General features: G+C 50.1%; 1 protein-coding gene across 1 annotated transcript in view; it reads left to right on the top strand.

The window, feature by feature from the left end:
* Positions 1-17,512, top strand: part of LOC116936890 (syntaxin-1A-like) — a 62,558-nt gene that overhangs the window by 43,140 nt on the left and 1,906 nt on the right. The window contains exons 8-10 of the mRNA XM_032944036.2: positions 78-215; positions 3,259-3,369; positions 15,965-17,512. The exon at positions 15,965-17,512 is cut by the window's right edge and continues 1,906 nt beyond it. Of these exons, the coding sequence (XP_032799927.1) occupies positions 78-215; positions 3,259-3,369; positions 15,965-16,045 (330 nt within the window). The 3' untranslated portion in view covers positions 16,046-17,512. The remainder of the gene's footprint in view (positions 1-77; positions 216-3,258; positions 3,370-15,964) is intronic.

The following is a 17,512-nucleotide window of genomic DNA, read 5'->3' as shown; positions in this document are numbered from 1 at the left end:
CGTGTCTCTCTCTCTCCCCGTGTCTCTCTCTCTCCCCGTGTGTCTCTCTCTCGCCCCGTGTCTCTCTCCACCGCCAGTACATCCTGGAGTCCCAGCTCACGAGGCAGCAGCTGGGTGAGATCCAGTCACGTCACGAGGAGCTCCTCAAGCTGGAGAAGAGCATTCAGGAGGTGCATGACATGTTCATCAACATCGCCATAATGGTGGCATCGCAGGTGAGTGAGTGGTGAGTGTGTGGTGAGTCTGGTGTGTGGTGAGTGAGTGGTCAGTGTGTGGTGAGTGAGTGGTGAGTGTGTGGTGAGTCTGTGGTGAGTGGTGAGTCTGTGTGAGTGAGTCTGTGGGTCTCTGTGTGAGTGAGTCTGTGGGTCTCTGCGTGAGTGAGTCTGTGGGTCTCTGCGTGAGTGAGTCTGTGGTGAGTGTGTGGTGAGTGAGTGGTGAGTGAGTGATGAGTGGTGAGTGTGTGGTGAGTCTCTGTGAGTGTGTGGTGAGTCTGTGGTGAGTGGTGAGTCTCTGTGAGTGAGTGGTGAGTGAGTGGTGAGTGAGTGGTGAGTGTGTGGTGAGTCTGTGGTGAGTGAGTGGTGAGTGAGTGGTGAGTGTGTGGTGAGTCTGTGGTGAGTGTGTGGTGAGTGAGTGGTGAGTCTCTGTGAGTGAGTGGTGAGTGTGTGGTGAGTCTGTGGTGAGTGGTGAGTCTCTGAGTGAGTGGTGAGTGAGTGGTGAGTGTGTGGTGAGTGTGTGGTGAGTCTGTGGTGAGTGTGTGGTGAGTGAGTGGTGAGTGAGTGGTGAGTGTGTGGTGAGTGGTGAGTGTGTGGTGAGTGAGTGGTGAGTGTGTGGTGAGTGTGTGGTGAGTGAGTGGTGAGTGTGTGGTGAGTGGTGAGTGTATGGTGAGTGGTGAGTGAGTGGTGAGTCTGTGGTGAGTCTGGTGAGTGGTGAGTGTGTGGTGAGTGTGTGGTGAGTGGTGAGTGAGTGGTGAGTCTGTGGTGAGTCTGTGGTGAGTGAGTGGTGAGTGAGTGGTGAGTGTGTGGTGAGTGGTGAGTGTGTGGTGAGTGGTGAGTGTGTGATGAGTCTGTGGTGAGTGGTGAGTGAGTGGTGAGTGGTGAGTGAGTGGTGAGTGTGTGGTGAGTCTGTGGTGAGTCTCTGTGAGTGAGTCTGTGGGTCTCTGTGTGAGTGAGTCTGTGGGTCTCTGTGTGAGTGAGTCTGTGGGTCTCTGCGTGAGTGAGTCTGTGGGTTTCAGTGTGAGTGAGTCTGTGTGTGTCTTTGTGAGTGAGTCTGTGTGTGTCTTTGTGAGTGAGTCTGTGGGTCTCTGTGTGAGTGAGTCTGTGGGTCTCTGTGTGAGTGAGTCTGTGGGTCTCTGTGTGAGTGAGTCTGTGGGTCTCTGTGTGAGTGAGTCTGTGGGTCTCTGCGTGAGTGAGTCTGTGGGTCTCTGCGTGAGTGAGTCTGTGGGTCTCTGTGTGAGTGAGTCTGTGTGTGTCTTTGTGAGTGAGTCTGTGGGTCTCTGTGTGAGTGAGTCTGTGGGTCTCTGTGTGAGTGAGTCTGTGGGTCTCTGTGTGAGTGAGTCTGTGGGTCTCTGTGTGAGTGAGTCTGTGTGTGTCTTTGTGAGTGAGTCTGTGGGTCTCTGCGTGAGTGAGTCTGTGGGTCTCTGTGTGAGTGAGTCTGTGGGTCACTCTGTGAGTGTGCTTGTAGGTCTCTGCGTGAGTGAGTCTGTGGGTTTCTGTGTGTGGGTGTCTGTGTGAGTGAGTCTGTGTGTCTCTGTGTATGTGTCTCTGTGTGTCTCTGTGTGTGTGTCTCTGTGTGTCTCTCTGTCTCCGCGTGTGTGTGTGTCTCTGTGTGTGTGTGTGTGTGTGTCTGTGTCTCTGTGTGTGTCTATGTGTGTCTCTGTGTGTGTGTCTCTGTGTGTCTCTGTGTCTCTGTGTGTGTCTGTGTGTCTCTGTGTGTGTGTCTCTGTGTGTGTGTGTCTCTGTGTGTGTGTCTGTGTGTCTCTGTGTGAGTGAGTCTGTGTGTCTCTGTGTGTGTGTCTCTGTGTGTGTGTCTCTGTGTGTGTGTCTCTGTGTGTGTGTCTCTGTGTGTCTCTGTGTGTCTCTGTGTCTCTGTGTGTGTGTGTCTCTGTGTGAGTGAGTCTGTGTGTGAGTGAGTCTGTGTGTGTGTGTGTCTCTGTGTGTCTCTGTGTGTCTCTGTGTGTGTGTCTCTGTGTGTGTCTGTGTGTGTGTCTCTGTGTGAGTGAGTCTGTGTGTGTGTGTCTCTGTGTGTCTCTGTGTGTGTGTCTCTGTGTGTTTCTGTGTCTCTGTGTGTGTGTGTGTCTCTGTGTGAGTGAGTCTGTGTGAGTGTGTCTCTGTGTGTGTGTGTCTGTGTGTGTGTGTGTGTGTCTCTGTGTGAGTGAGTCTGTGTGTGTGTGTCTCTGTGTGAGTGAGTCTGTGTCTCTGTGTGTGTGTGTGTATCTCTGTGTGTGTGTGTCTCTGTCTGTGTGTCTGTGTGTGTGTGTGTCTCTGTGTGTGTGTGTGTGTCTCTGTGTGTGTGTGTGTGTCTGTGTGTGTGTGTTTCTGTGTGTGTTTGTCTCTGTGTGTGTGTGTCTCTGTGTGTGTGTGAGTGTGTGTGTGTGTCTCTGTGTGTGTGTCTCTGTGTGAGTGTGTGTGTGTCTCTGTGTGTGGGTCTCTGTGTGTGTGTCTCTGTGTGTGTCTCTGTGTGTCTCTGTCTCTGTGTCTCTATGTGTCTCTGTGTGTGTGTCTCTGTGTGTGTGTGTGTGTCTCTGTGTGTGTCTCTGTGTCTCTATATGTGTGTGTGTGTCTCTCTGTGTCTGTGTGTCTGTCTGTGTCTCTGTGTCTCTGTGTGTCTGTGTCTCTGTGTGTGTGTGTCTCTGTGTGTGTGTCTCTGTGTGTCTGTGTCTCTATGTGTCTCTGTGTGTGTCTCTGTGTCTCTATATGTGTGTGTGTGTCTCTGTGTCTCTGTGTGTGTGTCTCTCTGTGTCTGTCTGTGTCTCTGTGTCTCTGTGTCTCTGTGTCTCTGTGTGTGTCTCTGTGTCTCTATATGTGTGTCTGTGTCTCTATGTGTCTCTGTGTGTGTCTCTGTGTGAGTCTCTGTGTGTCTATGTGTGTGTCTCTGTGTGTGTCTCTGTGTCTCTGTGTGTGTGAGTGTGTCTCTGTGTGTGTCTCTGTGTCTCTGTGTGTCTCTGTGTGTGTGTGTCTCTGTGTGTGTCTCTGTGTCTCTATATGTGTGTGTGTGTGTCTCTGTGTCTCTGTGTGTGTCTGTGTGTCTCTGTGTGCGCAGGGCGACATGGTGAACAACATTGAGGAGCACGTGAAGAGCGCGTCGGAGCACACGGAGAAGGGGCGCACGGTGCTGGAGCAGGCGGTGACGCACAAACGGAGCGCACGCAAGGTACACACACACACAGCTACACACACACAGCTACACACACACACATACACACACACACACACCTACAGCTACACACACATACACCTACAGCTAAACACACATACACCTACAGCTACACACACATACACCTACAGCTACACACACACCTACACCTACAGCTACACACACATACACCTATACACACACATATACACCTACAGCTACACACACAGCTACACACACACATACACCTACAGCTACACACACACATACACCTACACCTACACACATACACCTACAGCTACACACACATACACCTACAGCTACACACACATACACCTACAGCTACACACACAGCTACACACACACACATACACGGAGAAGGGGCGCACGGTGCTGGAGCAGGCGGTGACGCACAAACGGAGCGCACGCAAGGTACACACACACATACACCTATACACCTACAGCTACAGCTAGACACACACACACAGACACACCTACACACACACACATACACCTACAGCTACACACAGCTACACACACAGCTACACACACACACACCTACAGCTACACACACATACACCTACAGCTACACACACACACACCTACAGCTACACACACATACACCTACACACACACACACACACACCTACAGCTACACACACATACACCTACACACACATACACACACACCTACAGCTACACACACACACCTACACACACACATACACCTACAGCTACACACACACATACACCTACACCTACACACATACACCTACAGCTACACACACATACACCTACAGCTACAGCTACACACACATACACCTACAGCTACACACACATACACCTACAGCTACACACACATACACCTATACACACACACACACACACCTACACACACATACACCTACAGCTACACACACAGCTACACACACACACACACCTATACACCTACAGCTACACACACCTACACCTACAGCTACACACACACCTACACCTACAGCTACACACACATACACCTACAGCTACAGCTACACACACATACACCTACAGCTACACACACATACACCTACAGCTACACACACATACAGCTACAGATACACACACATACACCTACAGCTACAGCTACACACACACACACCTACACACACACACATACACCTACAGCTAAACACACATACACCTACAGCTACACACACCTATACACCTACAGCTACACACACATACAGCTACAGATACACACACATACACCTACAGGTACACACACATACACCTACAGCTAAACACACATACACCTACAGCTACACATACACCTACAGCTACACACACACACACACCTACACCTACATACATACACCTACAGCTACACACACACAGCTACACACACAGCTACACACACACAGCTACACACACACACATACACACACACACATACACCTACAGCTAAACACACATACACCTACAGCTACACACACCTATACACCTACAGCTACACACACATACAGCTACAGATACACACACATACACCTACAGGTACACACACATACACCTACAGCTAAACACACATACACCTACAGCTACACATACACCTACAGCTACACACACACACACACCTACACCTACATACATACACCTACAGCTACACACACACAGCTACACACACACCTACACACCTACACACCTACACGGAGAAGGGGCGCACGGTGCTGGAGCAGGCGGTGACGCACAAACGGAGCGCACGCAAGGTACACACACACACACAGCTACAGCTACACACACCTATACACCTACACCTACATACATACACACATACACCTACAGCTACAGCTATACACACATACACCTACAGCTACACACATACACCTACAGCTACACACACATACACCTACAGCTACACACACACCTACACCTACAGCTACACACACATACACCTACAGCTACACACACATACACCTACAGCTACACACACATACACCTACAGCTACACACACACATACACCTACAGCTACACACACATACACCTACAGATACACACACACACACCTACAGCTACACACACACACACCTACAGCTACACACACACATACACATACAGCTACACACACATACACCTACAGCTACACACACATACACCTACAGCTACAGCTACACACACATACACCTACAGCTACACACACATACACCTACAGCTACACACACACATACACCTACAGCTACACACACACACACCTACAGCTACACACACATACACCTACACAACAACAACAACAACCGCCATTCGCCACTAAGTGGCGGTGACGTCACCACGACGCTTGTGCCAGGCTATGTGCACCCTGAGGCCACGTGAAGTGTCGAACGCCCGCTGGCAGGAGGTCACGGGGCAGACCCAGGTGCCACGGGTCGACTGACTGAGATGACTGGCTGATGCACCACCTGTGCCCCCTACTGTGCCAACCTGCTGTGCTTTAGCCACCCGGCGCTCCGCTCGCTGTTGTGAGCGTCGCTCCTCCGCCCTCCGTTGTTGTTGGAGGGCGACTGCCTCCAACTGCCCAGTAGCATCCTTCACGAGCCTCCTCCACAGAGGCCGATCTTGACACCGCTGGTACCAGTCATCGGCAAGTCCACTCAGCTCCACGTCCTCCTGTACCACATCACTCCATCTCTTCTCTAGCCCGTGCCGCGCCCGCTTAGCCCCCTCAATCCGGCCAAACAAAAGCTGTTTCGGCATGCGGTGGCTGGGCATGCGGGCTACATGACCCAGCCATCGCAGCCTTGCCTGCCGGAGGAGCTCACCGATGGGACCCTGCCCAGATCTTTCAAGGATTTGTGAGCTCCTCACACAATCCAGTCTGGTTAAACCCAGGATGGATCGTAGGCAGGTCAGCCTAAATGTTTCTAACCGGCGAAGATGTTCCATTAGGGGGGTCCACGTTTCGCAAGCGTAGAGAAGGGAGGGAATGACCGTGGCCGAGAAGACCTGAAGCTTAGTGCGGAGCGACAGACCAGGTAGCTTCCACACAGCGTTACGCAACCGATGAAAAGATATTGCCGCTCGACTGATTCGGAGTGAGACCTCTGCTGTTAAACTGGAGCCAGTCATAAGCACACTGCCCAGGTATGGGAAACTCTCCACTCTCTCCACAACTGCCCCATCACCGATTGGGAGTTGTGGGGGTGGAGTGTCCGATGGTACAAAATACCCAGGCACACACACACACACACCTACACCTACAGCTACACACACACACACCTACAGCTACACACACCTATACACCTACAGCTACACACACACATACACCTACAGCTACACACACATACACCTACAGCTACACACACACCTACAGCTACACACACATACACCTACACCTACAGCTACACACACATACACCTACAGCTACACACACATACACCTACAGCTAAACACACATACACCTACAGCTACACATACACCTACAGCTACACACACACACACCTACAGCTACACACACACATACACCTACAGCTACACACACATACACCTACAGCTACACACACACACCTATACACACACACACACACAGCTACACACACACACCTACACACACACACACCTACACACACACACATACACCTACAGCTACACACACATACACCTACAGCTACACATACACCTACAGCTACACACACATACACCTACAGCTACACACACACATACACCTACAGCTACACACACACATACACCTACAGCTACACACACACACACCTACAGCTACACACACATACACCTACAGCTACACACACATACACCTACAGCTACACACACACATACAGCTACAGCTACACACACATACACCTACAGCTACACACACCTACACCTACAGCTACACACACATACACCTACAGCTACATACACATACACCTACAGCTACAGCTACACACACACCTACACCTACAGCTACACACACACACCTATACACACACACACACACAGCTACACACACACACACCTACACACACACACACCTACACACACATACACCTACAGCTACACAGACATACACATACACCTACAGCTACACACACATACACCTACAGCTACACACACACCTACACCTACAGCTACACACACATACACCTACAGCTACACACACATACACCTACAGCTACACACACATACACCTACAGCTACACACACATACACCTACAGCTACAGCTACACACACATACACCTACAGCTACACACACATACACCTACAGCTACACACACATACACCTACAGCTACACACACATACACCTACAGCTACACACACATACACCTACAGCTACACACACACCTACACCTACAGCTACACACACATACACCTACAGCTACACACACATACACCTACACCTACAGCTACACACACATACACCTACAGCTACACACACATACACCTACAGCTACACACATACACACATACCTACACACACATACACCTACAGCTACACACACATACACCTACAGCTACACACACACATACACCTACAGCTACACACACACATACACCTACAGCTACACACACACACACCTACAGCTACACACACATACACCTACAGCTACACACACATACACCTACAGCTACACATACACCTACAGCTACACACACATACACCTACACCTACACACACATACACCTACAGCTACACACACACACACCTACAGCTACACACACACACACCTACAGCTACACACACATACACCTACAGCTACACACACATACACCTACAGCTACACACACATACACCTACAGCTACACACACATACACCTACAGCTACACACACATACACCTACAGCTACACACACATACACCTACAGCTACAGCTACACACACATACACCTACAGCTACACACACATACACCTACAGCTACACACACACATACACCTACAGCTACACACACACACACCTACAGCTACACACACATACACCTACACACACACACCTACACCTACAGCTACACACACACACACCTACAGCTACACACACCTATACACCTACAGCTACACACACACATACACCTACAGCTACACACACATACACCTACAGCTACACACACACCTACAGCTACACACACATACACCTACACCTACAGCTACACACACATACACCTACAGCTACACACACATACACCTACAGCTAAACACACATACACCTACAGCTACACATACACCTACAGCTACACACACACACACCTACAGCTACACACACACATACACCTACAGCTACACACACATACACCTACAGCTACACACACACACCTATACACACACACACACACAGCTACACACACACACCTACACACACACACACCTACACACACACACATACACCTACAGCTACACACACATACACCTACAGCTACACATACACCTACAGCTACACACACATACACCTACAGCTACACACACACATACACCTACAGCTACACACACACATACACCTACAGCTACACACACACACACCTACAGCTACACACACATACACCTACAGCTACACACACATACACCTACAGCTACACACACACATACAGCTACAGCTACACACACATACACCTACAGCTACACACACACATACACCTACAGCTACACACACACACACATACACCTACAGCTACACACACATACACCTACAGCTACAGCTACATACACATACACCTACAGCTACACACACATACACCTACAGCTACACACATACACCTACAGCTACACACACAGCTACACCTCTACACACACACCTACACACACATACACCTACAGCTACACACACAGCTACACACACAGCTACACACACACCTACAGCTACACACACACACACATACACCTACAGCTACACACACACACACATACCTACACACACACCTACACACACACACACCTACGCACACCTACACACACCTACAGCTACACACACACACACACACCTACAGCTACAGCTACACACACACACACACCTACACACACACCTACACACACACATACACATACACCTACAGCTACACACACATACACCTACAGCTACACACACATACACCTACAGCTACACACACATACACCTACAGCTACACACACAGCTACACCTACACACATACACGGAGAAGGGGCGCACGGTGCTGGAGCAGGTGGTGACGCACAAACGGAGCGCACGCAAGGTACACACACACATACACCTATACACCTACAGCTACAGCTAGACACACACACACAGACACACCTACACACACACACACACCTACACACACACACACACCTACACACCTACAGCTACACACAGCTACACACACACACACCTACACACACACACACACCTACAGCTACAGCTACACACAGCTACACACACACACCTACACACACACACACACACCTACACACCTACAGCTACAGCTACACACACACACCTACACACACACACACACACCTACACACACACACACCTACACACCTACAGCTACACACAGCTACACACACACACACCTACACACACACACAGCTATACACACACCTACACACACACACACCTACACACACACACACCTACACAAAGATAAAGACAAAGATCCCCCGTATAGCCTTAACAGACTGTAGGGGCAAGTGCTGTTAGCGAGCACCTATGAAGGCCGGAACGGTACACGAGGGGGTGGGTGGCCAGCACCACGCCCGACCGCCTTTGTCTCCCCAGTGGCAATGTTTTTATCCACTGCACTAGGTACTCATTTGAGGCTGAGTCGACCTAGGGGAGGCCGAGGACCGGTTCAGATAATCGTCACTGATGTTGGGCGTGAGCGGGAATCGAACCCGGGTCGCCAGGTTCATAGCGCAGCGCGCTCCGCTACACTACCGCTCCCCACAACACACCAACACACACATACACCTACACACACACCTACAGCTACACACACACACCTACAGCTACACACACACACACCTACACACATCTACACACACCTACAGCTACACACACACACCTACAGCTACACACACACCTACAGCTACACACACCCCTACAGCTACACACACACCTACACACACCTACACACACACACCTACACACGTACACACACACACCTACACACACACACCTACAGCTACACACACACCTACACACAGCTACACACACACGTAAACACACACACACACACACCTACAGCTACACACAGCTACACACACACACCTACACACAGCTACACACACACACACCTACAGCTACACACACACACACACCTACAGTTACACACACACCTACAGCTACACACACACACCTACACACACCTACACACACACACCTACACACACACCTACAGCTACACACAGCTACACACACACCTACACACACACCTACACACACACCTACACACACACCTACACACACACACACACCTACACACACCTACACACCTACACACACACACCTACACACACACCTACACACACCTACACACCTACACACACAACAACAACAACCGCCATTCGCCACTAAGTGGCGGTGACGTCACCACGACGCTTGTGCCAGGCTATGTGCACCTTGAGGCCACGTGAAGTGTCGAACGCCCGCTGGCAGGTGGTCACGGGGCAGACCCAGGTGCCACGGGTCGACTGACTGAGATGACTGGCTGATGCACCACCTGTGCCCCCTACTGTGCCAACCTGCTGTGCTTTAGCCACCCGGCGCTCCGCTCGCTGTTGTGAGCGTCGCTCCTCCGCCCTCCGTTGTTGTTGGAGGGCGACTGCCTCCAACTGCCCAGTAGCATCCTTCACGAGCCTCCTCCACAGAGGCCGATCTTGACACCGCTGGTACCAGTCATCGGCAAGTCCACTCAGCTCCATGTCCTCCTGTACCACATCACTCCATCTCTTCTCTAGCCCGTGCCGCGCCCGCTTAGCCCCCTCAATCCGGCCAAACAAAAGCTGTTTCGGCATGCGGTGGCTGGGCATGCGGGCTACATGACCCAGCCATCGCAGCCTTGCCTGCCGGAGGAGTTCACCAATGGGACCCTGCCCAGATCTTTCAAGGATTTGTGAGCTCCTCACACAATCCAGTCTGGTTAAACCCAGGATGGATCGTAGGCAGGCCAGCCTAAATGTTTCTAACCGGCGAAGATGTTCCATTAGGGGGGTCCACGTTTCGCAAGCGTAGAGAAGGGAGGGAATGACCGTGGCCGAGAAGACCTGAAGCTTAGTGCGGAGCGACAGACCAGGTAGCTTCCACACAGCGTTACGCAACCGATGAAAAGATATTGCCGCTCGACTGATTCGGAGTGAGACCTCTGCTGTTAAACTGGAGCCAGTCATAAGCACACTGCCCAGGTATGGGAAACTCTCCACTCTCTCCACAACTGCCCCATCACCGATTGGGAGTTGTGGGGGTGGAGTGTCCGATGGCACAAAATACCCAGGCAGGTGCTTAGTTTTGGTGGGGCTGATGGTAAGGCCTCACCTCTTAGTGGCACGCTCCAGTCTCAGCAGCAGCGTCTCCAACTCCTCCTCTGACTGAGCAGCTATTACCAAGTCATCAGCATACATAACGTGGTTGAGCAATAGAGAGCCATCCCTTGACCGCACCCGGGCATCGATTAGCCTCCCATTATATCTGTACCATATGGAGATTCCCCCGGTACAGCTATTGAAGGCTTCACGAACTACGTGGTCAAAATAGATGTTAAATAATGTGGGAGCCAGAGGACATCCCTGTCGAACCCCAAGGTGTACAGGGAATGGCTCTGACTCCCGGCCACGTAGTTTTACCCGGGCCCGCTCACCATCATGAAGGTCCTTAATGATCGTGAGCAGAGGGTCAGGTACTCCAAAAGCACGAAGAACGACCCAGAGCCCAGGCCTACTGATGGTATCATAGGCCTTGACCAGGTCAATAAAGCAGAGATGTAGGTCTTGTTGGAATTCCCTACACCTCTGCTGTAGCAGACGGACAGAAAATATGGCATCTGTGCAGGACCGCCCTTTACACACACACACATGTACACACACACACCTACACACGAACACCTACACACACACCTACACACACACACACCTACACACGTACACACACACCTACACACGCACACACACACCTACACACGTACACACACCTACACACACACACACTCCTACACACACACACACCTACACACGCACACACACACACCTACACACGTACACACACACACTCCTACACACACACACACCTACACACAGCTACACACACAAACACACCTATACACGCACACACACCTACACACACCTATACACGCACACACACCTACACACACCTACACACACACACACAAACACACCTATACACGCATGCACACACCTACACACGTACACACACCTACACACACCTACACACACCTACACACAGCTACACACACAAACACACCTATACACGCACACACCTACACACGTACACACACAAACACACCTATACACGCCTACACACACCTACACACACCTACACACGTACACACACAAATACCCTATACACGCATGCACACACCTACACACCTACACCTACACACGTACACACACAAACACACCAATACACGCACACACACACACCTACACACGCACACACCTACACACACACACCTACACACACACACACCTACACACACACACGTACACGTACACACACGCACAAACACAAACCTACACGCACACCAACACACACGCACACACCTACACACACACACCTACACACACACACACCTACACACACACACGTACACGTACACACACGCACAAACATAAACCTACACGCACACCAACACACACGCACACACCAACACACACGCACACACCTACACACACACACCTACACACACACACACCTACACACACACACGTACACGTACACACACGCACAAACATAAACCTACACGCACACCAACACACACGCACACACACACACACACCTACACGCACACAACAACAACAACCGCCATTCACCACTAAGTGGTGGGCGACTTCACCACAACGCTTGTGCCAGGCCATGTGCACCGTGAGTGTGTAAGTGTGTGTGTGTTTGAGTGAGTCAGTGTGTGAGTGAGTCCGTGTGTGTGTGAGTGTATGAGTGAGTCAGTGTGTGAGTGAGTGTTTGAGTGAGTCAGTGTGTGAGTGAGTCTATGAGTGAGTCAGTGTGTGAGTGAGTCTATGAGTGAGTCAGTGTGTGTGTGAGTGTATGAGTGAGTCAGTGTGTGAGTGAGTCTATGAGTGAGTCAGTGTGTGAGTGAGTGTTTGAGTGAGTCAGTGTGTGAGTGAGTCTATGAGTGAGTCAGTGTGTGAGTGAGTGTATGAGTGAGTCAGTGTGTGAGTGAGTGTATGAGTGAGTCAATGTGTGTGTGAGTGTATGAGTGAGTCAGTGTGTGTGTGAGTCAGTGTATGAGTGAGTGAGTGTATGAGTGAGTCGGTGTATGAGTGATTGTATGAGTGAGTCAGTGTATGAGTGACTCAGTGTGTGAGTGAGTGTATGAGTGAGTGAGTGTATGAGTGAGTCAGTGAGTGAGTGTATGAGTGAGCGAGTGTATGAATGTGTGAGTGTATGAGTGAGTGTGTGAGTGAGTGAATGTGTGAGTGAGTGAGTGAATGTATGAGTGTGTGAGTGAGTGTGTGAGTGTGTGAATGTGTGAGTGAGTGAGTGTGTGTGTGAGTGAGTGAATGTATGAGTGAGTGTATGAGTGTGTGAGTGAGTGAGTGAATGTATGAATGAGTGAGTGAGTGTATGAGTGTGTGAGTGAGTGAATGTATGTGTGAGTGTGTGAGTGAATGTATGAGTGAGTGAGTGTATGAGTGTGTGAGTGAGTGAATGTATGAGTGAGTGAGTGTATGAGTGTGTGAGTGAGTGAATGTATGAATGAGTGAGTCAGTGTGTGAGTGTGTGAGTGAGTGAATGTATGAGTGTGTGAGTGAGTGAATGTATGAGTGTGTGAGTGAGTGAGTGAGTGTGTGAGTGTGTGAGTGAGTGAATGTATGAATGAGTGAGTGAGTAAGTGTATGTGTGTATGTATGAGTGTATGTGTGTGTGTGTGAGTGTATGAGTGTGTGAGTGTGTGTGTGTGAGTGTATGAGTGAGTGTGTGAGTGAGTGTGTGAGTGTGTGAGTGTGTGTGAGTGTGTGAGTGTGTGTGAGTGTGTGAGTGTATGTGTGTGTGAGTGTATGTGTGAGTGTGTGAGTGAGTGAATGTATGAATGAGTGAGTAAGTGTATGTGTGTATGTATGTATGAGTGTGTGTGTGTGAGTGTGTGAGTGAGTGAATGTATGAGTGAGTGAGTGTATGAGTGTGTGAGTGAGTGAATGTATGAATGAGTGAGTCAGTGTGTGAGTGTGTGAGTGAGTGAATGTATGAGTGTGTGAGTGAGTGAATGTATGAGTGTGTGAGTGAGTGAGTGAGTGTGTGAGTGAGTGAATGTATGAATGAGTGAGTAAGTGTATGTGTGTATGTATGAGTGTATGTGTGTGTGTGTGTGAGTGTATGAGTGTGTGAGTGTGTGTGAGTGTATGAGTGAGTGTGTGAGTGAGTGAATGTATGAATGAGTGAGTGTGTGAGTGTATGAGTGAGTGTGTGAGTGAATGTATGTGTGAGTGAGTGAGTGAATGTATGAGTATGTGAGTGAGTGTGTGAGTGAATGTATGAATGAGTGTGTGTGTGAGTGAGTAAGTGTGTGAGTGAGTAAGTAAGTATGTGTGAGTGAGTGTATGAGTGTGTGAGTGAGTGAATGTATGAGTGAGTGTGTGAGTGAATGTATGAGTGAGTGTGTGAGTGAGTGAATGTATGAATGAGTGAGTGTGTGAGTGTATGAGTGTGTGAGTGTATGTGTGTGTGAGTGTGTGAGTGAGTGTGTGAGTGTATGAGTGAGTGTGTGAGTGTGTGAGTGTGTGAGTGTATGTGTGTGTGAGTGTGTGAGTGAGTGAGTGTGTGAGTGAGTGAATGTATGAATGAGTGAGTGAGTGAATGTATGAGTGTGTGAGTGAGTGAATGTATGAGTGTGTGAGTGAGTGAGTGTGTGTGAGTGTGTGAGTGTATGTGTGTGTGAGTGTATGTGTGAGTGTGTGAGTGAGTGAATGTATGAATGAGTGTGTGAGTGTGTGTGAGTGTGTGAGTGTATGTGTGTGTGAGTGTATGAGTGAGTGTATGAGTGAGTGTGTGAGTGTGTGTGAGTGTGTGAGTGTATGTGTGTGTGAGTGTATGAGTGAGTGTATGAGTGAGTGTGTGAGTGTGTGAGTGTATGTGTGTGTGAGTGAGTGAATGTATGAGTGTGTGAGTGTATGAGTGAGTGAATGTATGAGTGTGTGAGTGTGTGAGTGAGTAAGTGTGTGAGTGAGTGAATGTATGAGTGTGTGAGTGTGTGAGTGAGTGTGTGAGTGTGTGAGTGTGTGAGTGTATGTGTGTGTGAGTGTGTGAGTGAGTGTATGAGTGAGTGTGTGAGTGTGTGTGAGTGTGTGAGTGAGTGTGTGAGTGTGTGAGTGTATGTGTGTGTGAGTGTATGTGTGAGTGTGTGAGTGAGTGAATGTATGAATGAGTAAGTAAGTATGTGTGTGTGTGTATGCGAGCCACCTTCCTTGACATTCCCCCTACACCTGTGCCCCTCCCCGTCCGCCCCGTAGAAGAAGCTCCTCCTGGCGGGTTGCATAGCCATCGCCATCGTCGTCATCATCGCCATCATCGTTGGTGTCACGGTCAGCTAATGACAAGCAAGAGACAGACTCACACAGAGAGCCGCAGACTCACCACTCACACAGAGAGCCACAGACTCACTCACACAGAGACCCACAGACTCACTCACACAGACACCCACAGACTCACTCACACAGAGAGCCACAGACTCACTCACACAGAGACCCACAGACTCACTCACACAGAGACCTACACACAGAGACCCACAGACTCACTAACACAGAGACCCACAGACTCACTAACACAGAGACCTACACACTCACTCACACAGAGACCCACAGACTCACCACACAGAGACACACAGACTCACTCACACAGAGACCCACAGACTCACTCACACAGAGACCCACAGACTCACTCACACAGAGACCCACAGACTCACTCACACAGAGACCCACAGACTCACTCACACAGAGACCCACAGACTCACTCACACAGAGACCTACACACAGAGACCCACAGACTCACTAACACAGAGACCCACAGACTCACTAACACAGAGACCTACACACTCACTCACACAGAGACCCACAGACTCACCACACAGAGACACACAGACTCACTCACACAGAGACACACAGACTCACTCACACAGAGACCCACAGACTCACTCACACAGAGACCCACAGACTCACTCACACAGAGAGCCACGGACTCACTCACACAGACACCCACAGACTCACTCACACAGAGACCCACAGACTCACTCACACAGAGAGCCACAGACTCACTCACACAGAGACCCACAGACTCACTCACACAGAGACCCACAGACTCACTCACACAGAGACCCACAGACTCACTCACACAGAGAGCCACAGACTCACTCACACAGAGACCCACAGACTCACTCACACAGAGACCCATAGACTCACACACACAGAGACCCACAGACTCACTCACACAGACACCCACAGACTCACTCACACAGAGACCCACAGACTCACTCACACAGAGAACCACAGACTCACTCATACAGAGACCCACAGACTCACCACTCACACAGAGACCCACAGACTCACTCACACAGAGACCCGCAGACTCACTCACACAGAGACCCGCAGACTCACTCACACAGAGACCCACAGACTCACTCACACAGAGACCCACAGACTCACTCACACAGAGACCCACAGACTCACTCATACAGAGACCCACAGACTCACTCACACAGAGAACCACAGACTCACCACACAGAGACACACAGACTCACTCACACAGAGACACACAGACTCACTCACACAGAGACCCACAGACTCACCACTCACACAGAGACCCACAGACTCACTCACACAGAGACCCACAGACTCACTCACACAGACACCCACAGACTCACTCACACAGAGACCCACAGACTCACTCACACAGAGACCCATAGACTCACCACACAGAGACCCATAGACTCACACACACAGAGACCCACAGACTCACTCACACAGAGACCCACAGACTCACTCACACAGAGATCCACAGACTCA

Source organism: Petromyzon marinus, chromosome 84 (assembly GCF_048934315.1).
Source record: "Petromyzon marinus isolate PM22_M1 ecotype Great Lakes invasive population chromosome 84, UKy_Petmar_22M1.pri1.0, whole genome shotgun sequence".
Lineage (NCBI taxonomy): Eukaryota > Metazoa > Chordata > Hyperoartia > Petromyzontiformes > Petromyzontidae > Petromyzon > Petromyzon marinus.
The sequence above is the reverse complement of the archived record's forward strand: the minus strand, read 5'-3'. Positions and strand labels throughout refer to the sequence as shown.